The 21632-nt window shown below is 54.1% G+C and overlaps 1 protein-coding gene across 3 annotated transcripts in view; it reads left to right on the top strand.

Annotated features, from left to right (window-relative positions):
• Positions 1-21632, top strand: part of FLI1 (Fli-1 proto-oncogene, ETS transcription factor) — a 109920-nt gene that overhangs the window by 44287 nt on the left and 44001 nt on the right. For all 3 annotated transcript variants that reach the window (XM_032472546.1, XM_032472544.1, XM_032472545.1), the window contains exon 2: positions 15889-16100. In XM_032472546.1, the coding sequence (XP_032328437.1) occupies positions 15889-16100 (212 nt within the window). The remainder of the gene's footprint in view (positions 1-15888; positions 16101-21632) is intronic.

Raw genomic sequence — 21632 nt, 5'->3', positions numbered from 1 at the left:
AAGATCGTTAAGCCATTTTGACAGAATTTTCCTCCTGCTGCAGGAGCAAAGGGCCACGTCTGAGCTGCGTCAGGTCTGGCCAGACCCTCTGGCTGCGCCTCTTGTCCCCACGTGTGAGGGACGGGTGGGTCTGGATTCACTTGCCCTGACGTTAGAGGGGCACAGTGGCCCCTGCCAGCCAGGTCTGCGCCTCTCTGGGCCCCTAAGTGCAGACAGCAGCCTCCCGAGAAACCCCCGGCCCAAGGTGGGGAGGGAAGCTGGAAGCTGAAGTAAACACTCGGGAATGTGCGCGGACACACAGGGAGGACGGTGGTCAGACGGCCTCTGTCGGAGAGGCGTGCTCCGTAGGGCGCTCGAGGGACCCATGCGGGGCCTGAAAGAGTAAATCTGTGATCGCAACGGAAAACGATATCCAAAGACATCTGCGCTTTGCTTTCTTTCTTTCTTTTTTCTATTATTTTTTTGTATTGACGTATAGTCGATTTACAATGTTGTGTTAGTTTCTGATGTAGAGCATGGTGATTCAGTTACATATGCACACACACACACACACATATATATATATATGCCTTTTCATATTCTTTTCCGTTACAGGCCATTATAAGACATTGTATGTGGTTCCCTGTGCTGTACAGTAGGACCTTGTCGCTTGTCTATTTTATACATAGTAGCTAATATCTGCAAATCCCAAACTCCCAATTTATCCCTCCCCACCCACCTCCCCCACTGGTAACCATACGTTTTCTATGTTGTGAATCAAGTCAACATGTTTTCTATCTGTTCCCTGTTCCCCTTGGAGATCACATTTGGTGTTTACAGAAGTAGTGCTCTATTGGGAGTCCTGAAATGAAGTCAGAGAAACCCTTGAACGATGTTGGGTTGTCAAAGATCAAGACCCCATAAATGTGGTCAACCTCGTTTCCCGTCGGCCCGCCTGACTGTGGCCCCACATGCTTTCACTCCCTCCTCTTCCTCTACTTCCAGTTAGTGGTCTGTATGCTTAAAGAATGCATTTTTTTCAAACATTCACCTAAATTAAAAGTGATGAAGAGGATTTATCTGCTCTGAGGGAAGGGGAAACCCCTTTAAAACTGTATGTAGTTCAAGAATCCCTTTGGGTTATAAGAGGAAATATTTTAGATCAAATCTCTCTCAGTGAGATCGGAGCATCCACTGTTGACCACTGGGACCTGAAGTGGGTCTGTACCCTTCAGAGGGTTAGGTAATCTGAGGCGTCCTGATGGTCCAGTCACCTCTTAGCGTTGGTGTGGCAGGTGGTTGCTTAGATGATGTTAGACCATGGCCAGGGAGGGATGGGGACCAGAAAGGAGGGGAGGTGGCGAGGAGGGAGAGAAGGTGCAGCAGCAGAGATTCTGTTTTCATGCAGATGTTGCTGTTGTGGGAAGAAGGGAAGGGCTCCCAGGCAGAGTTGGCACCCAGAGCCCCAGGCTGTGTCCATCAAGGTTGCTGCTCCCTAAGGGCTAAGCATTTGAGAAGCACCCGTGATGTGTCACAGGGCCAAGAGCACGTGGTCTACAGGTCTGCTTTCCAGCACAGTCACCTGCCCACTGGGACTTGGGCTCCGGGGCTGAGCAGCCTGCCAGGATTAGGGCATCCTACTGCAGGATCTGACCACCTTGCAGATCCCTCAAGATCGAGACGCTGTTTGAAGGTCCTGCAGTGAGAGCCACAGCCTTTTACTAAACGGAGACAGTGCCCTTCCAAATCCCTGACGAAGCAGCCCTGGACGGTGGCGGTGCCAGGTCTGCACCCCTTCTCCCCGCTGCATGCTCTCTAGACCTGGGACGAAATGTTTACCTGAGGTCCTCGCTGGCTGTTTGTGACCAGGAAAGTCCCTCGCAGTCCGTGTGCTGACAGTCAGTGGAGTGTTAACGCCCTCCCCTCGACACACGCCTGCTCAGTTCACTGCTCTCCCCTCCTCTGAAATCCCCCAGCCTCGGCAGCTGCTTCATGCCCCGCCACCTTCTCAGGGGGCGACAGGCAGCTGCTCAGCTCCTTTCGATGGGACACTGGGCTGTCTGGGGAAGCCATCACCTCAGACTGTTCCATTAAAATGCAGCGCCTTACACGTTCCAGACCTCTCCTTGGCAGACCTGGTTCTCCTCTCATTTGACCCTCACCACATGCCTTCATTCCCACCACCTTTAATTCAGGATCGTCCCCTGCTCCCTCTCCCACCATCACCTTCCTCCCCATGGGCACCGGCCCTGGTCACACAGCACATCCAGAGCAGCTGCTCCCTTGTCCAGGGGCCCCTCCTCGTCCCCAGATCACCCACACCCTTGCCAGGTGTTTACTCCACCACAGAGACACGGCCAGACCAGTGAGGGGGAAGTTCCTACAAATCTCCTAATTCCAGGGTCACCAACAAATGCTTATAAAACTCTCTGATGTCATTTTCCATTGACCCATTCTTGACTTTTCTCACAGTCCCTGGTCCATAGCACAAGTCCAATAAATATTTGTCAAATAAGTGAAATGCATCAATGAATGAATGCATGCTTTTTTGTGCCAAATATGTTTCATGATCCTCTAATGAGACAGGACGTGTTAAAGAAATATCCTGAGGGACCGTCACAGGTTTTGAGCAGCGCGTAGTCCAGCCACCAGGCACCAAGGGTCCAGAACCCGTGCTGATTAATGCAGTCACCACCAGTGGCACAGGGCTGTTATTTACATTAACTAAAAGTAACTAAAGCTTAAAAAGTCAGCACCTCCGTCACACGGGTCACACTTTAAATGCTGAGAGCCGCACAGGACTGGTGGCTTCTGTATTGCACGGTGCAGACTGGAGAACATCGCCATCGCAGGAAGTGCTGCTGGACAGCACTGGTCTAAAGGACCAAACGAAAGAGTCCAGTTTCTTTCCATGTAAAAGAATCACCGGTTTATGTGAATGTTTTTGCCTCTTCATTCTGAGTTTATCCTAAGACTGAGGTTGTAGAGTACACGTACCCTTGTTCCTTTCCACAATCCTCAACACTTTAAAAGACATTCAAGTTGGGAGACCCGAAACTTTTCTTGGTTCAGGCTTAGAAGGAGCTGGGCATTCACAGGTTCCCGAGAAGGGCAGGGTAGGGAGGGTTGGCATCGCTGGCTTTGACTGTCTCATGAAATCCACCAAGCCCTACTGATGGTGGGCGATCCCAGTGGGGCAGAAACCCAAGCAGAAGCAGCCGTGTAAGAATTTGACAGCCCGTGACAGTGGAGCCTGAAGTCAAGGGAACTGAGCAGGGCAAGCAGCTGACAGGCCTGGGTGAGGTTTTGGACACCTCCTCACAGCATCCTCGTCTAGTCGGCCAGTTGCCCATTTTCCGTAAGTTTCTGGAATGTCAAGGATTAAGGCTCACAGCCACCATGACCAGTGTCCTTGAGACAGACAAACAGGTGTGGCTCCTATGGAGCAAGGCCGGTACTTCCAGAATCTTCCAAGAGTCGAGCACTAAGTATCCTTTATAGAGAGGGCAACCAAATCGGTCCCAAGTCCCTAGGAACTGTCAGTGGGCTTCAGCTGGGTTTTCTGCTCAACCAGCTTTACTGGGAGTGACAAACAAAATACCTCCATGGAATCCCACTGAGACGTTGTCACCGGAAGGCCACGGCAGGACTCGTTCACAAAGCATCTGCTTTTCCTATAGATGGATGCAGAGAGACAGGAGGCCCAGTGCCAGAATGCCTAGGTTTGGCACTCACGTCCACGAGGATGAAGGCCAACCCAGGGGGCAACTGCTCCGAGGGTGGCAGCCAGCTGAAAGGCCAGCTGGGTCCCAGAGACGGAGTCTCGGCTCCAAGATGAGCGATGCTTGGCTTCTGGAGTGTAGACCAGGCTGTCCCCCATTCTCCTGACCGCGCCGCCCCAGAAGGAGGGCAGGGGTGACTAGCCGTGGCCCGTGGGGCTGAGGCACACTGGGAAATCCAGGTTCCTCATAGACAGGGTGGCCCCATAATGCACCATCCAAACCAGGATAATTTAGAGGGTGAAAGGAGGCATTATTAAGCACTTTCTAGAACAACAATCATCAACTGGGACCGTCCCAGGCAAACAGGGCTGTAGGCTCAATCTAACAATCAATTGTAGGACTGAAGCCCTGGCAGGGAGCTCATCGCTCTCACTGCTCACAGTCCTTTTGTGTTTTGGTAAAGAAACAGGCCCTGGGGAAACGAAGCGCTTTTCCTGGATTAGAACCTGTGAATTAGAACGAGAAGGTTAACCCTAAGGAGCGCTCACTCTGTGGCAGGGGTGAGGTAGAACCTTATCATCACCTGTTAGCTCGCCCTGTTCTCACATTAACCTGTGAAGTAGGTTCTGCCCTTGTGCCCACTGTCGGGATGAGGAAACCAAGGTATTAATGGGTAAAATAGAAATAAAAGCAAAGTGACAAGGTAGTCTGGAATACCGTGGTGAGTCAGCGGTGGATAGAAAGTACTGCCAGCTTCAGCAGAGTGAGGGCTCTAGCAGCGGGCCGCAGGGCGGTGAAACCTCCTGGCAGAGGTGCTGGGGGGTCCCCTGCCACGCATCTCAGGTGCTGCCTCCCCCAAGCCCCTCACTCACGCCCCCCGTGCCCCCAGCACGCATGCCTGTGTTTATGTCGGCCTCTCCCCAGACTTGAGCAACTGGGGGGCCAGCGTGTGATTTTCAAGTCTCATTTCTCTCAGCATCCCCTGTTCCCGGCCGAATGTCTGGCAAGTAGTAGGTCCTCCATGAAGGTCTGGTGGATGAATGAGATGTGATGAGGCAGAGGAGGGGCAAAGGAAGGCAGTTCTGTACAAGGATGGCTGGACTGAGCAAAGGGAGAAGGAAGCTGGTTTCACGTGGGTGTTTGCAGACACCCAATGCGTAATCAAGACATGTATTAAACAGATGTCTACTGGGTGAGAGTGCTGGTGAGAAAGGGCTGGCAGGTCTTATATAACGAGATCCTATTTAAAATAGGATGTTAAAATGCAGGAGAAGGAACGAGAGAGGGAGAAGGGATAGGGCAGAATGCAGGAATAAGTGGAGACGACAGAGGGGAAAATGAACAGAGGGTGGGCACGGAGTGGAGGAGCAGACTGCAGTAAACCCGGGAGGTGGGCAGGGACGGGCGGGGCTGAGGAGCCCGCCCAGAAACCTGAGCTCCGGAGGCACCCTCCTCCCAATCCTCCCACCCCACCACGCTGCAGCCATCTGTTGACCACCTCCCCCGGGGCCGCAAGAGAACGAAACCCCTTGGACAGCCTGGCCCATCCGGAGGTGACCGCTGGAGGTCCTGCACACTCAGGACTCACTGGGCATGCGGTCACCCAGCGGGGCCCCTCGGCATGAATCACGGAAGGAAACAGACGTAAAAACTGGGCATGTCCCCTTTTCCCAACAACCCGTGAGAAAATGAAACCAAGTGGAGTCTCCGGTGCCGGGCCCGTCTGTCCATCAAGGTGAAGTGGATTCGCCCTGACTGGGCCAGCCGAGGGTCACAGACACTTGGATCTCTGCACACAGGGGGTGGGACTCCCTGCATCTTGAGGCTGATCTGCTCTCATGCCCTGCGAGGGGCGCCCTGAGCGCAGCTGGAAGACCAGAGCCATGGCCCCTGTGTGCTTGTTTCCTCCCCGACTTCCTGTGATTATGAGAGTACTCGTTGCCATGGAAACTGTCACATGAGGACATCCTCCGATAAGATCACAGCTTCTAGGAAAAGGACCTCAAGTGCTTTTGGGGGGAGGGGATGATGGGGGGAGTGGTCAGTGGCTTCTTGATTAAATTTGAGCAAGAAAGGGTCACTGGGTGTGGCTGGTTAAAACAATAGACAAACTTGGGTGTCAGGCTTTAATGGCTCGTGGCCCAGAGTGACGGGAAGTCTGGCTCTGGCAGAGGTGCCAGTGGGGGAGGGAGGGCTCGGTGTTTCCCATCATGCTCTAGGGTTCTTATCCATTAAAGACTTGTTGCACAACTACTAGATGCTGGGATCTGTACAAGCCACTGGGTGCAGACAGTGAATAAGATGCATGTGGTCCCTCTCTTTGGGTGCCTCTAGCAGCAGAACTGGTCTTTGAAGAGAAAGGATGGGACAGTTCCCAGCACTCCAGGAGTTGAAGAAGCACCGAAGGGCACATGCCACCTACACTTCCTCTTCTCCCCAGTGCTTGCAAAAATGGCAGCAAATGCCATCGCCACTGCTGGTGGCCAAGTGTCTGCTTCCCCCTGGGGGAACCCACTGTTTCAGCTCTGAACTGCCTCCCACCCCCATCCCTTCATCACCACAGACCAGACTGAGATCCTCTGGGTCCAGCTGCAGGGCCAGACCCATGAAGACCAAGTCCCAGGGGGAACTCTGAGAGCCCCGCTCCCAGGAGCTAAATCCTGTCTCCGGGTGTCCCGTCCCCCCGCAGTGGGAGGATCTCAGGTTCTATGAGGAAACACTGCAGCCACTCCCCATGAGGATGCTTCTTCCAAGCGTCCAGCTCTCTGCGGTCAGAGCAGTGTGGCCATTCATCATTGTCAAAGAGAACAAAACATTCAGGAGAAGACAGGTTAAATTTTCCAGGAACCAAGAAGTTAGGTAATTTGCCCCGGGTCGCACAGCCAGTAAAGCCCCGCGTTGACCCAGCTGGTAGCCAGCGCCTTGTATTGGAGCAGATTTTACGACAGCACCCTGTGGAGTAAGGAGAGCAACGGAGTGGGTCGCTTCCTCTACCCTTCGCCTTTGACCCCCTCCAGCAGCAAACATGCTTAGGGATCCTCTGGAGAAAGAAGCTGCTCCTCGCCCATCCAGATCTTCAACCATCCTCTCGTGACACTGCCTCCACAATCAGAAAACCGCACTCTGCGGCAGGGAAACATTCTGATGCATAACCACCCACGTGTGCTGCGGGGGCACCTGGATGCCAACCCCTTGTCGTGGAGCAGAGTCTCAGGGGAACTGCTGTGCCAGCCATTGACCCTTCAGTTGTCCCGGGCAGAGGAGGAAGGAGGGGGCCCAGAGCAGCAGCACTCAGCCTCCGGTGTGGAAGTATCCCAGTATGTTTCCCGGCTGGTACAGGGAACCAGGCAGGACAAAATCCCAGGGCAAGGGATGAGCAGTGACATCGATTGGGATCTTCTGCTGCTGTGTCCAGGACTGCCGCTCCCCTGACTGCTCCTCCCCCCGGCGTCTGGGGCTGTGTCTTGATGGTTGACAGTTCTCTCTTCGGCATCACCCCTTTGCACCTGGCAGGGCTTTATTTAACCTTTGCAGCCGATCAGCATGGGCAGGAGAATACGGGCTCAGTCTCACAGAAGAGATCATCTGAGTTTCCCAGTCATGCTGAGTCTGGCTCCACGTCCCACCCTCGTGCTGCCCCGTCCTTGGGCACCGGGGAATCCGCCTCCATGGTCAGGTCACCACCCATCACTGGAGAGGAGCCTGGCCCTCCGATGGTCAGATGGAACAAGTTACACGCGACAGATCATGCTGGCCCTTTCTCTGTCCCCACTGTCATTGAGAAGCAGCAGCTTGCAGAGCGGTCAGGCCCACAGTAAAGAAACAAAGTACAGATACTATAAAGTGCTCCCTTCTTGGGGCTCAGACAAACCTTCTGTCCCCCTTCCTGTCAGCTTCCATATTCAGCACTTTTTCTTCTTTTCAGCAGTAAAAGCATTCTCCGTGGGAGGAGAATTTCACTTCGATCTTTAGAGATGCCCTTTAAATGTGGTTATGGTCAAAAAGTGACTGTGAAAACTCAGTGTCAACGGGCAAAGGTAGATACCCACGGGAGATGTGGAGGTGCATCTGAAGGGAGACTGTGAGCGACAGGGGACTCCGGCCCTGGGTCCTGCTATGCGGGCTGCCTTTATGGACCCTCAGATCCTCCCCTCTGAACTCACTGAGGCTCATTCCGTTACTTTATTAAACTCCATTAAATAAAGTACTTTCATCTACGAAGGATTTCAATTCCATCTTCTAGGAACGTGGCCAGCTGCCTTTCTGGGCTGGTCCCAGCAAAAGTGCCCTCCCCAGTTAGTGAAGATTTAAGTGACAGGGACGGGGGTGGAGGACAGGGGGGTGGGGTTGCGAGGGTTAGAAATTCCAAGAAGTTACTTCAGAAGTCAGCCGAGCACTCTGAGTTTCCAAGGCCGATTTGGCCACGGGGCACAGCCCAGGGTGGGACAAGAGCCCTCCAACCGGAGACGGTTCGGGGGAAAGAGTGGACGCTTTGCAGGAAGGCAAGAGGGCGGGCAGTCACTAGCTGAGGGACGGAAGCCCCACGCCTCTGGACACCTCGGTTTTCTTTTCAGTAAAATAAGGGTCCTAACTCACATCTTCAAAGGTTAAGTGAGGTAACGGTTGTCAAAGTTCCTTGTGTACTTCAGGTTATCAAATAACTCCTGTCTTACTTGTCCTTTCTAATCTGAAACAGTGGTCCTTGCCTGTTGTTCGCTGGTTTTCTCGTTGTTTGTCTGAAGCAGTTTCTCTGCGGGGCTGTCACGGGCGTTAGACCTCAGCGCTGAGCCTGAGCCGCCCTCGCTGCATGAACCCTAGACAGGGCAGGCTTTGTGCCTCGACTTCCCTCGTAGTCAGTCCTGGTGCCGACGCCTGCCAGCCTGCGCCAGTAACCGTAGCGAGAAGGCCCCTCACACGATCACCCCCTGCCTCCTTGGAACATGGGTTCTCTCGGTGCTGGTGAAGGTGACAGGACATGCACCAGGGGCCACGTGAGAAACTGCCCCCAAATCCAGCGGCGCCAAACAGCTTGTTGTGCTTGCGGCTTCTGTCAGCCTTCACTGACGGTTCCGCACTCCCAGGTCTGGAGGTTGATGCGGGCCGGTGGCTGGCGGCCTCAGCTGCTCTCTGTGTGGACCTCTCCATGTAGTTTCTCTGCTTGGGCTGGTTTGGGCTTCCGCGTGGGATGGTGGCCGCTGCCCAAGGGCCAGAGGCCCGAGAGAGATCAAGAAGCAGGTGGACGTTCTGACACCTCTGCAGCCTCACTGGAAGCCATGCGAGGTCACTTCTGCCCCCTTCCATTTGTTGAGGTGTCACAGTGTCCCCTCTGGGCTCAAGGGGAAGGACGGAGACACTGCCTCTTGGTGGGGAGTGGCAAAGACTGGAAAGACAGCTCTGGCTGTTCTGGGGAAAGAGCCTCCCCGACGTGAGCAGGGGCAGCGCCTGCCCTGTCCTGAGCAGAAGAGCTTTCAGTTAGGACTGGGCGACTGATGCGTGTTTGCCACCTTCTTCCTTCTCCAACCTTGCCAAAAATGTGCCCCCCCTTCCCTTTCACCCCTGCCCTCTGCGAGATGGAAATAATAAGCTGGAAAGGGCATGGGGCCGGCAGTCAGGGGACGGAGAAGCCGAAGGCCTGAACTCACTCACAGGAGCCATCTTCTCCCGACACTTAGGATGTGACTGTGGCGAGACATCCCCCCCACCCCCGCCACACACACACACACACACACACACACACACACACACACACACTGCTGCTTTCCAAAAACAGAAGACAGAGGACTGTGCTCCCAAGAATTCTGTCTGCATTTTGTATGCTCTCTGGCTGCCAAGAGAAGGGACTTCTGGTCATTATGCAAAGAATGTGGGCTCCCCATGGTGACCCAGGGACTCGCTCTCCAGAGAGGCCTGGTTTGGGAGCCCAGAGGGCCCTCAGAGCAGGGACAGTGGCAGGGAACTCGCTCTGGTTGCTTTGGACATCCTTTCACTTGCCTCCAGCAAAGCTCAGTCAGCCACAGAAAGCTGTCCTGACAAGGCAGGGGACAGAATCAGGGGAGAAGATGGGAAGGAAACTGGGACATGGGGTCAGGGCCTCTCGGGCCCTGTGTCTTGGGTCATTCCCTGTGCTAGAAATAAACACTCAGCCTAATAGTAAGAATTAGGAAAGGCTGGGGAAATTGGGCCTTTTCCAGTCTCTGACTCCACGTGGCCCGTAACTGTGGCTCGTGTGCGTCTGTCCTGGCCGTGGAGGACAGTGGCCGTTTCTTCCATGTGTTTCTGCAGAGAACGGGGAGGTCCTCAGGGCACACTCTTCTGCCTGTCCTTGCTGCTCTGGGGGCTTTTCCATCTCTGCCTCCATCTCTGCTAAGCTGCTTGGAGACGCAGTTCTCAGCTCATCACTAATACCACCCAGGCCACGACGTAGCAATGCTCTGACCACATCCCGCATCACTCAACCGATGTCCCCTTGGAAAATAACCTTTGACTTAATCTAAGGAAAACAAATGTTGGAAGAGACATCTGCGGGTACTTTGAAAAAAGGAAGAGAAAAGAAAACAACATATATGTGACAAATTCAAAATAAGGGAGGTTTTTTTATTAGTGAATTCACAGTTCTGCACGTGGCATTCTGCTGACATTTACCGCATGCACGGTGTCTGAAGGGCGGCGTGAGCAGGTGCTGGCCGCCTCCTGCCCTGATTATCTCAGCAATAGATGCCTCCTCCCCTCGTTTGCAGGGTTATTTAACAGAGCCTTGCCTGTGCCACGTCGAGGTCTGAATTCAGACGCCAGAAAGGGACAGAGAGGCCTGAGGCTGCAATGGAATTATGTGATAGTTTGAAGGGAGACGCAGAAACACAGATTAGCGAAGTAGGCTCTCTTTTCTAGAAGCCCATGGAATTCACATTTCAAATCTATTATCTTCAAACCCACTTATTTTGAACTGTAGGCAACCCTGGTTACTTTCAAGTAACCAACCCAGTTGAGAAAGACTTATCTCCCTGGCTTTATCAGTCTCCTTGCCCCTGCCCTCTGCCCCCAACTCCAACCCACAGGTTCTCGTTGGCATCTCGCAGCATTGTGCTTTTTTTTTTTTTTAATTGTTTTTAAAAAGTTGGTATATTCTACATTCTAAGAAATTTAGGCACCTAATTTAGGTACTTAATTTACATTAACTCATTTTATCTTTATTCAGAATCTAGCCGGTTAGATACTGGTATTGTCCCCAATCTACAGGTGAGGAAATGAAGTTTATAAAGTGTAAATAAATTGCACTAGGTGGTGTGTCAGTGAGTAATTGATGGAACTTGGACTGGAACCCAAATCTCTCTGACTCCAAAGACTGTGGCTCTGTGTTGCCGTGAACACAAGGAGTTACCCTCAAAGGGGTTATAGTCCAACTGGGAGGTGACAGGTAGTGGGTAAGTGCCCAGACAGCAGACCTGAGTTTGAAACCAGGTCACACTCACTTGCCGTGTGACGTGAACAACTTAGCTCATGTCTCTGAATATCCATTTTCTCATCAGAAAAGTAAGGATGCCAACAGTCTCTCCCTTGCAGAATTGCTGGGAGGAGTAAATTAGATCGTTCACGTAAATAGGATTTGCACGTAATAAATGCTATGATGATTGTCTGCTACTTTGATCTGTTTCTATCATGAGAACAGGGATGTGTTATCAGTGATGTGCTGAAGGCATCTTACCCAAACTGGTCTGCATCAGGACAAGTGCCCGTCAGCTGTGGCACCCTGGGCCAGCAGGGCACCCCGGGAAGGAAGGCAGGCATGTTTTGGTCAGCATTGCTAAGAGCAAACATGGCACCCACTTAGCCTGGGACTCCAGCTGCTGCTTCTCGTAGCTGCCCTTGCCTGGGAGCTCTGGTAAATGGGACAGGTGGAATACTGATGTTCTGGGCCACCTGCCTGCTCGGAGTCAAGGGACCAGGTGCCTCCCTCTGAGTCTAAGACACAGTGGCTGAGGGACCCGAGCATTCCTGGTTGACTGGCCTTGCCTTCCCAGTGCTCAGCAGAGCGGAGCAACGAGCTTCTCTGAATCCTGTTACTAAGCTGATTCAGGGCTGACTTCACAGGCACAGGTAGGGAGCAGGACCCTACAGACAGACCCCAGCGCTGAGCGCCACACGCCCTCTGCCCATCCCACTGCAGTCAGTTCCCACACAGCATCCTCAGCAGCAGCCTGCGCTCACGTCTGTGAAGAAGCCTTGCCTCCGTCTGAATGAAGGGCTCAGGGCCGCGTCCAGAGGCAGGAGGGAAGCAAAGGAACTCGGTCCCTCTGAGAACAGTCTGAACTTCCATGCTGTCCTTTCCACGTTCAGCCTGTCAGCCCGAAGTCAAGTCCCGGCAACAAATCACCAGTGAAAAGATCTCCAACACCAACCGTGCACTCACTCCTGTGCAGTGTCTTAAGCGCAAGGAAGAGGTTTGCAGTTAAACTCAGTGTTGAGAGTTTAAGCAAAAGTGACCGGCTTCTGAAGACAGCAGCGGCCACACACGTGCCACAAGCTCTAGGCGTGTCGTTGGTGTGTCTGCCAGCCCGACGGCTCCGCAGCTCCTCGGCACTGACACCCACATCAAATCACCCCCCGGGACCCCCGGGGTCCCCGGAGGGGACCAGATGCCCTCACACAGTCTGTCGGCCGCACTCACCCCGCAGGACGCTCCTGTTGGCTTCCTCCTGCTCCCTGCCCGTCTTCCCTCAATGTTCCTGCTGCCCCCAAGGCAGTTTGGAGACCACCCCCACTGCCCCTCAAGCACCAGCGGCACGTGGTCTCAGGGCAACCCCAAAGCTCTCAGCTGGGAACGGCAGAGGGCTGCTGTGCCCTTTCAGAGGCAGAGGGAACCCTCCCAACCCTGCCGTTTCTCCAGCACCCAGACCAGCACGTCTGGGGCCTCGGCTCCCCGAGGCTTCGATTCCCACCCAGTAGCCCCCGCCTCCCTCCTCTGCCTGTGGTAGGTTTCCTAATTCGGCCCAGCAGGCAGACAGGGGCCGCCCTCCTTAACTTCTCTCTCTCTCTCCACCTCCTCCCAACCACCAATTCTCTTCTCCACACTGTTATCAATTTTTTTAAGCCCTTTCCCTGTCAATGGTTGCAAACAGAAAAGTGTGTATGTGTGCGTGTGTGTGTGTCTACCCAAGCGGTACTCTCACTTAGCCCTTAAAAGCTCGAATGAGCCAGAGGGCATTACCATGAGGGAAGACTGCACACACCTACAAAATGGGAGGACTGGGACACGCAGGAGGCAAGAGGGCCAAGAAAGGCTACTCCGAGCACAAGGACTCACAGACTCTGAGACACACAAGTGCACGCAGGGCTCGTTTAGTGGGGCCGCGGGAAACGGCACGCCCAGGACAGGTGTGCAGCGTGGACCATGCCCGGTGGGGAGCTGGGGTGGCGCTGAGTTCTGGGGAAACAGGCAGAGGAGAGCAGATTTGCCATGACATGAAGGGAGTTCTCAGAGGCATCTGAGCCGAGGTTGTGGTCGATGGCAGTACTGACTGCTTTCAAGGGAGCCAGATGGGCAGGGGGCCGTGCAGGGTGGGCTGGGTGAGGGAAGGGTGTGGGAGTGTGTGGTCACGGAGCAAAGAGTCCGAGAGAGAAACCTGGGGAGCCCCAGGCAAGACTAGACAGACAGGAGAGGTGTGAGGTGGTTTGGGGTAAACCAGGGTCCTCTCCTCCTGTGACATGGCCTCTTGGCTGGAGTTTCTTTTGATGGTGAATTAAAGGGAACTTCTATTTCAAAATAAGTTCAGACTAGTTTTGTGCCCTGTACCAAACTACACTTTGTCTTGTAAAGTATTTTTTCTCCTCTCTGTAAGAGTGTCTCCACGGTCAGCCTCAGGAAGCCCCAGCTTGGTCTTTTCTGTCCTCTGTTACAGCCTCTCTGCTGTGAACCTGGGTTTTGCCACCTGCTTGGCCCCTCCGACTTGACAATCCTGTTTCTCTGCTTCTTGACCTGTGCTCTCTGGGGATAGTGATGTAAGGGGTCTTCCTCCCTTCACCAGAGCATCACTACCCCAAGTCGTGCCTCCCCGGCCTCCTAGCTGCCATAGTTCCATCATCTTCGCCCCTAACCTAGGGGAGACAAGATGGAAGAAGTTCTTTCATTGGAAACTGCAAGCTTTGTGCATGATCGAGCAATTAAGCCACTCTCCACCACAGAAGACGACACCCCGTTTCTTAGATGTGGTCCCTCTTTGTAGCAGAACTGAAGAACGGTCATCACCTTTATCGCCCAAAGGGCATTTATGGGTCCCAGGTGGCAATGCGTCTCTGCTTCTCGTGTAGAACCCCAGAAGTTCACGGGCTGAGGCTCAGCCCTCTGGAAGACGACAATGTCACACTTTTCTACTTGGGACCACTGTGTGCCCGGAGGACAGTTCCAAACTGCTTTGGGATGTAGAGCCCAGGCTGATCCCTCAGTGAAGGGGAGGATGGATATAATAACCAAAGACAAGTGGTTCTGAGAAGCACAGCTTTGCTCTGAGCCTGACACAGGCATCAGGTGGAAAGTGAAGGCTCGCAGCAGAGTTTCGGTCTGAATCCCGGGACCCCTTGTCCTCTCCATACGATGCAAGCAGCTCAGCTTTGAAAGTCCCGTCTCCGGCCATGTCTGTCCTTGGCAAAGCCTTCTGGTGCGGGAGCAGACTTCCCGGAGTGTGTTCCAGTAATTCTTCCCTGATCTCAGCCGGAAACAGACGCAGAAGAGCCTTTTCTTTTGAAGTATGGCTGTTCTCCTGCTAGGGTTGAGAATGGCCCTGGGCGAAGGGGTAGCAGTTAGCTGGTAGACAGATGGTAATTTTACAGGTGGGGGGCGGGGCAGGAAGGGGTGGGGCTAAGGTAAACAACTTAATCATCTCTTTAAAGGTCTTATCTCCACCTAGGGTCAGATGCTGAGGAACTGGGATTAGGGCTTCAACACGTGAATTTTAAGTGAACAACTCAGCCCAGAGCAGGTGGCCTCAGAGGATCGTTACTTGAAACTAATAGTCATTCAAAGGTCACTTTACTGGGCGTCACTATGTGCCGGAGACTGTTCTAAGCATTTTGCATGTGGTGACTGTCTCATCCCCACAATTACAGACTGCATGATTCTAGATTATGTAGATGATAATTAATTCTAGATTATAGATGACTACCTTCTTTTCTGAAACACGATCAACTTAACTTGGTGGAATCAGGTCATACGGTGACCCTCACACCCAGTCCCTGCTCTGGGTCCCTGTGATCTGACGGGCCTGGGAGGGATGGGAGACTCTCATTTCCGGGCTTCGGCTGGTAGGTCTCTGGAAAGTGCAGGACAGCCTTTCTCCATCCGTCACCTCCACCCGTTCCGGCAGGTGATGGGACAGCCTGAATGGGAGGACAGAACATCCTCTTTCAGCCCTGACTTCCCCACCCACAGAGCTGAGATGGTGCCCTCTTTCCTGGGCATGCTGAATCATTACATTTAAGACTGGAAACTGTCATCGCAAGGAGTCAGGCAAGGAAGGAGGAGGGAGCGCTCAGTCCTGGGGAGGCAGAGAGACTCCCGCCTGAATCGCGGGTGTGTAAGATGGAGCAGCATCCTGGAGCGCCCCTCAGCAAACAAACTAGACACCTGTCCCTACGTCTTCTCATTTGACCACCTATCAACGGTGAAAAAGCTATTCTTATTCCGGTTTACAGATAAGGAAACTGAAATTAGACAGGGCCACAGCCCTGGGCCCCACCCTTCCCTTGTGTGACCTTGAGCTACATACTTAACCTCTCTGGGTGGGTCTCACTGGCCTCACCTATAAAAGAAATGCTCCCTCTCATGTGCCCGTAGCTGGACGGCTCCCCCAGCTAGCGACCAGCATTTCTGCTCATCCGGAGAGCGCCTGGGCTCTGAGCACCACGACATCACACATGTGCGCCGTGTAGCCATTCTCCTTGGCTTCCTGCTCCCCGCCCTCCTTTCTGGGGGTCCCAGCCTCCATACCTACGTGAACACACTCCTGGTAATCCTCCTTGCGTCACTGCCCAGCCTCCCCCTCACCCGGGGTCACCCACAGAGATCCACCAAGTGGGCGTGAGTGTCACTGACCCCCTGGCAGCCCTGGGAGGCCCGCCAGTCCTGGAATTGGGGTGGAGAGTGATGCTGGGTCAAGGGTGACACGCGGCTCTATTCTCCTTCTCTGCCCTCCAGGAGGCTCTGTCGGTGGTGAGCGACGACCAGTCCCTCTTTGACTCCGCGTACGGAGCGGCGGCCCACCTCCCCAAGGCCGACATGACCGCCTCAGGGAGCCCCGACTACGGCCAGCCCCACAAAATCAACCCCCTCCCACCGCAGCAGGAGTGGATGAACCAGCCGGTGAGGGTCAGCGTCAAGCGGGAGTACGACCACATGAATGGATCCAGGTGAGCCCGCCGGGTGGGGGCTGCCCTGGGCAGGGCTGGGGGCTCGGGGCCGGCACCCCCATCCCAGTGTCTGGGTCAGGAGGGCCCGGCACGGGGGTGTCCGGGGCGGGCGAGGCGCTGGTGCCGGGCCAGGGAGCCCGGCCAGTCCCTAGAGAGCGGAGGTGAGAGCAGGGCCAGGGAGCCCCCTGCCTCTCGGGGCCTCGACTCCGAGGCCGGGTTAGAGTCAGACCCCTGCACCGACCGGCACGCGGCTCGCCTCCTTCACGGCAGCCCGGTGCAGCCCTGCTGGGGTCACTAAGCGAGAAGGTGCTTCTCCGTGTCTTGGTGAAGATGCTAAGCTTTCTGTGTGCGCCCCACCAGAGCAAAGATGACAGACCATTCCTGGAGTAAAAGTCCAGGAGCGCCAGCAAAGGGGGACACACCTGCGGGCTCACATGCGAGGGAGGGCACGTCACACTGGGAAAGTGTTGGGGATGGTGCTGCCCAGGGCCTGTGGAAATGGATGGGGTGGCCAAGAAGAGGAAAGCCCCAGGGTGAGGGGGCAGGTGGCCCGGGTATCAGTCCCCGCTCTGCACGTGGGTCAGTTACTCATCCCTCAGTACGCTGGCCGGAGCAGCCCTGGTCCACAGGCTCGTTGTGAGAGCTGACTCTGATGCTGTAGGGGACCCACCCAGGGCAGGGCTGAGGACTCGGAACGCACTGGACGTCATGACAGTGACCTTCACCAGCAAAGTTCGAAACAAAGAAAGCACTAGTCTCAGTCACGAAACCAAGCCAGTGGGCCCACAGCACAGGGAGACACAGATGGAAATGAGGAGGGCCCTGATTGCCAGGCTGAGAAAACAGGGCATTTGTTCCACATGCAGACACCACCTTGAAGCATTTGGACGTGGCATGTTAGCACCATCAGCACCGCGACTTAAGGTTCGAGAGCTGAGCGTGACTGTACACAGAGATGGGGAGGGGAGAGTCGGAAAGATGAGACGTTGGTGAAACAGCCCAGGTGGGAAATGGTGAAGTTCTGAACTAGGGTGATGGCACTGGCTGTGGAAGTAAAAAGGGAAAGTCACATGAGGGACATCGGGGGGACAGTGAGCAGGGCTTAGGTGGGTAAATACCGCGCATGTGGGGAGAGGGTGAATCAAAGGCGAGCAAAGCTGGGCTGTCTGCAGGAGGGAAGGTGCCAGCAGCCACCACAGGAGCGGGGAGAGGAAATGCTTTGAGAAGGGATGTCAGCGTTCCCCGTGAGATGTGTGCTGAGCAATCAGTAGAAATCCAGATAAAAACATAGACTCGGCTTTGGAAACCGAAGCTCAGACAACATTAGGGGGTTGGTATTTAGGCTTGGGCCTCATCTCAGAAGAGTTCTAGCTGAGAAAGTGGATGAGGTCACTAAGGAAGCAGGTCTACAGTGAGGGAGCCCTCCCCCCACCGACGGCCCTGGGCTCAGACCTTCCCGGGAAAACTCCAGCCCCACTAACCAAAACCAGCCCCTGGGATCCCAGCCGCCTTCCCCACGCTAGGACTGCAGGAAGGCTCGGCGGTTCGGAGCCAGGAGCCCCTCACATGAGGGTCCCTCCTCAGGCAGAGAGAGTAACACGCAGCTCACTGTGTAAGGACACAGTTTGTCAAACATTTCTCCACATTATCACTCGCTCCCCAGCACTGTCCCACGAGGTTGAGAATGTAATTCCACTCTGATATATGGAGACAAATCGGGCTTTGAGAGGGCGACTGACGTGCCCAAGGACTTAGAGGAGGCAGTGCTGCCCCAGAGCCCAGGCTCTCAGGTCCTGGCCTGCAGCCCACCTCCCCACCGCCTCCCCGAAGAGCATCCACTGTCTCATGTCTGCCGACACCCACCGGACAGTGAGGAGGGCCATTCAGCAATGCCTCCCAAACTGGCCTGACCACAGGAGCCCCTGCTGCTTGCTAGAAATCCAGATCCACCCCTGAAGAGGCTGTGGTCTGTGGGAGCCTGAATCCAACCACTGCTCACCTCTGCGGCCCCACCCCAGCCCAAGCCAGCAGTCCCTCTCCTCCGAGGTTCCCCTCTCCTCCAGGAGCATCCTCTCCTCCCACATCCTCTTGCCTTCCTGAAGTCTGCTCATCACACAGCAGCCAGTGTCCTCCTTTCAAAATATTTCACTTTCTTGCTCAAAATCCTTTCTTGGATGACAAAGTCCTTTGCATGGGCCACCAGCCCTCTGACACCCTCTTAACCCCCTCACCCATCTCACTCCTTCCACCCACACCAGCCATACGAGGCTCGAACTGTTCGTGGATCCCAAGCTGACTCCTGCCTCGGAGTCCAGGCCTACGTGTCCCTTCTCTCTGGAACACTCCTGCTCTGTCTAGTCTGCCAACTCTCTCCTGTACTTGTTTCAGGTCTCTGCCCGAATGTCCCCTCCTCAGAGGCCTTCCCTGATCACTAGACCTAAAATGGCACCATCAGTCTTTACCCTGCTTTGGTTCCTCCTGGCTGCTGTCACATCCTTCTCTGAAATCCGGGCAGGGCTCTGTTGTCCCTGAGCGGTGCCTGGCACGTGACAGTTGTTCAACACCCAGTTGCTACATGAATGTGGGAAGGAAGGTGTGGTCCACCCAAGTCAGAGGCAAAGATGCCCAGCCCTGTGGGCCATCGGTGTACAAGCAGGGCCACAGCCCCCAGTCAGCCGGCCTGGGTCTGGGCTCAGAAGGGGCTGTATTCGTGAGCTGACTGCTCCCTCCTGCTGCTGGCGAAGCCACAACACACCAAAGACTAATCCTGGGCAAAGAGGGTTCCCCCACCCCAAGGAAATCAGTTCTCAAACCTACCTGCCAGCTCATCCCTGGCTCCGGTCACCCCAGACGTCAGCAGGAGGACGGCTGTGTGAAGACCCCGGGGAGCAGATGTGGTATCTACCTGGCTCTGGTTACACAAAGCAGCCCCTGCTTTTGATCTGCTTCTCTTGACCAGGGCCCTGAGCCGGTGGCAGGAGAGGCTCAGAAACTGATGCGTTCTCACCCGTCCCGGGGAACAAAGAAGACCCAGAGGGCTCTCAGAGCCCAGCAGGCGAGGCACAGCCTTCACCAGCACCTCGTAAATATTCCCTAAGTGCTCACGTGGAAGCTGGACTGGTGGGCAGCAGGGAGCAAGGATTTTCAGAAAAATGTCTTTGCTTTGGATGGAACCATGTCAGAGCAAAAAGGAGCAAGATGATGGAATAGACGCCAGCCTATTTAAACTTCTCCCTCTCCGCCCCAGACTTCTCCTATCCCCCGGGTACCACTGATGATGGCACTTCTAATGCAAAAGATAATTCCTAACTTCAGATGAAAAAACCGAAGCAGTTGTAAAATTTGGGCTCTCCTGGCTCAGGAACTAAATTTGCACCTTGGATGCAATAGCCATTAGTCATGGGTTCTTCGGAACACTTGAAATACGGCCTATCCAAAATGGACACGCTGGATTTAGAAGATTTAGTGTGGGAGAAAAAGTAAAACACCCCATTAATTATTTTTCTATATTGATTATGCTAGAATGGTCATCTCTGGGCTGCATTGAACAGAATAATACATTTTAATATATGATTAAAATTCATTTTACCTGTTTTTTTATTCTTTGATATTATCATACTTTTTTGTTGTTATTTACCTGTTTTTATTTTTAATTTTAAAAACGTGGCTACTAGAAAATGTTCTGTTACGTATGTGGTTCCTTCGAATGGACAGTGCTGGGTGAGGTTTTGGACCATCCCGTGATTTGCAGTGAATTCTCTCTGCATTCTTTGATAACTTGGGATTCTGAGTTACTTGATGCTTATCAGACACCCCAAGGAAATGTGTGTCTCTGGAGGAGGTATTCGGTAGGCCTAAAGCTGCAATGCCCCTCTTGCTTCTGATCCCAGCAGCAAGTCATCTGCACCAGGGCACAGGGTGGGGAGAACCGAGGGCTGAGGAGCCCACGGAAAGTCGAGCTTGCACAGGTTGGGAGAGGTCCGCTCTGTGTCTCCGCACCTTCCCCCTGCGGTTGAATCTGTTAGCATGAGATGCTCTTGAAACAGCTGGGCCCCGGGGCTCTGTGCTGGGTATAGAATTCAGCAACTTGATCCCCGCTGTGGTCTGCAACCAACTCTCAGCTGCTTCCTGCCTCAACCACGGGGATTGGGGAAAACATCCCACAAAGGAAAGAATATCAACTTATGGAGGGAAACACAGGACTCGCTCCCCTTGTGTACCTGCCACTCTGGACCAGAGTTCAGTGTCGGTCTGCCCCGACGCTCCGGGACTGGCCAGCTGGATCTGGATGGCCTTGTGAGACATCACAGACCTCAGATCCACGTACAGGAAGACGAGCCTCCCAGACCCTGTCACTTCCACCTCTGACTGTGGGGGCCCCTTCCTAAGGCGCCTCCTAAAATTCTGCACCTTGCAGTCTGAAGCACGTCACACATAAGCTGGTGGGAGGTGTACCCAGGACTCTGGAGAAGCTACAGGCATCCAGTGTGCAGGGAGATGAAGACAGCTATTGGGTTAGGGTGATGGCTTTACTGGGGATGATTCCTGGAAACTTGCTTTCAGTGTACTGCATCTTCTTTTTAAAAACAAAAAAGCCCTATGCAGCATCTCAGCATGGATCCTACAGAAATGCTAAAGGCATCACAGATTTGCTTAATTTTCAAACAGTGTACACATGATATGAAGACACACATCGGATAGTCCCAATGAAGTGGCTTGGGGAGCCCTTGAGTTAGCTGTGCAAATATCGAATATTAGGTATCCATTGACTGTGAACCTGGGCTGCAGACCTGTGGATCTGGATGACAAACCCTGAGTTCAGCTGCTCTGAGCTGAGTGGGAAGGTAGGGAAGATATTTGCAGCATCTAAAGAAGTTATCTTTAGGCAAGGTCTTTGAAATCTCCTTTCATCCAAAGACTCAAGATCTCTCACCTTGTTTTAAATCACTTGACAGTTTGCACGGCACTTCTGGAAACCAGTAGCAATCTTTTTAAAGAATACTCACCGAGCACACAAAAACAGAACCAGAGGGGTAAAGAGCTTATGTCCAGTGGCGAAAATAAAGGACCAGGCTGCAGGGTCCACATCATCTTTGCTGTGGCCTCTGCTGCCCCGGCTTCTGAGCCACTGCCGAGAGGGAGATGCTCTGAGTTACACCCTCACAGGCACCACCTCCTCTCTACGCTATTGTGGCGGCCCCCGGCCAACTCGTCCCCTGTCCCAGTGCTACCAGCTGCCCGTGGGCCCCCACCCCGTGCGAGCTGTAAGTGCAGGGCTCAATACAAATCAGCAGCAGCCTGGGCAAGCTGAATGGCAAACTCTCTCCAGCTCCGTGCGTCCCCCCAACCCCCGCCTTGTTTTCAGGGGGCCTCTTCACAGGCGCCAGCTGCCTCATTCAAGAACAGCCTTTCTGCTGTGCTTCACCTGTCCGCGTGCTGTCCGCGGAGGCACAGCGCCTGGGGCTCCGGGACGGTGGGATGTGCGGGGGGCAAGCGGAAAAGGTACAGCTGCCCCACCCCAGCAGTCAGAGG

The sequence above is a fragment of the Camelus ferus genome, chromosome 33 (genome assembly GCF_009834535.1).
Source record: "Camelus ferus isolate YT-003-E chromosome 33, BCGSAC_Cfer_1.0, whole genome shotgun sequence".
NCBI classification, from domain to species: Eukaryota; Metazoa; Chordata; class Mammalia; order Artiodactyla; family Camelidae; genus Camelus; species Camelus ferus.
The sequence above is the reverse complement of the archived record's forward strand: the minus strand, read 5'-3'. Positions and strand labels throughout refer to the sequence as shown.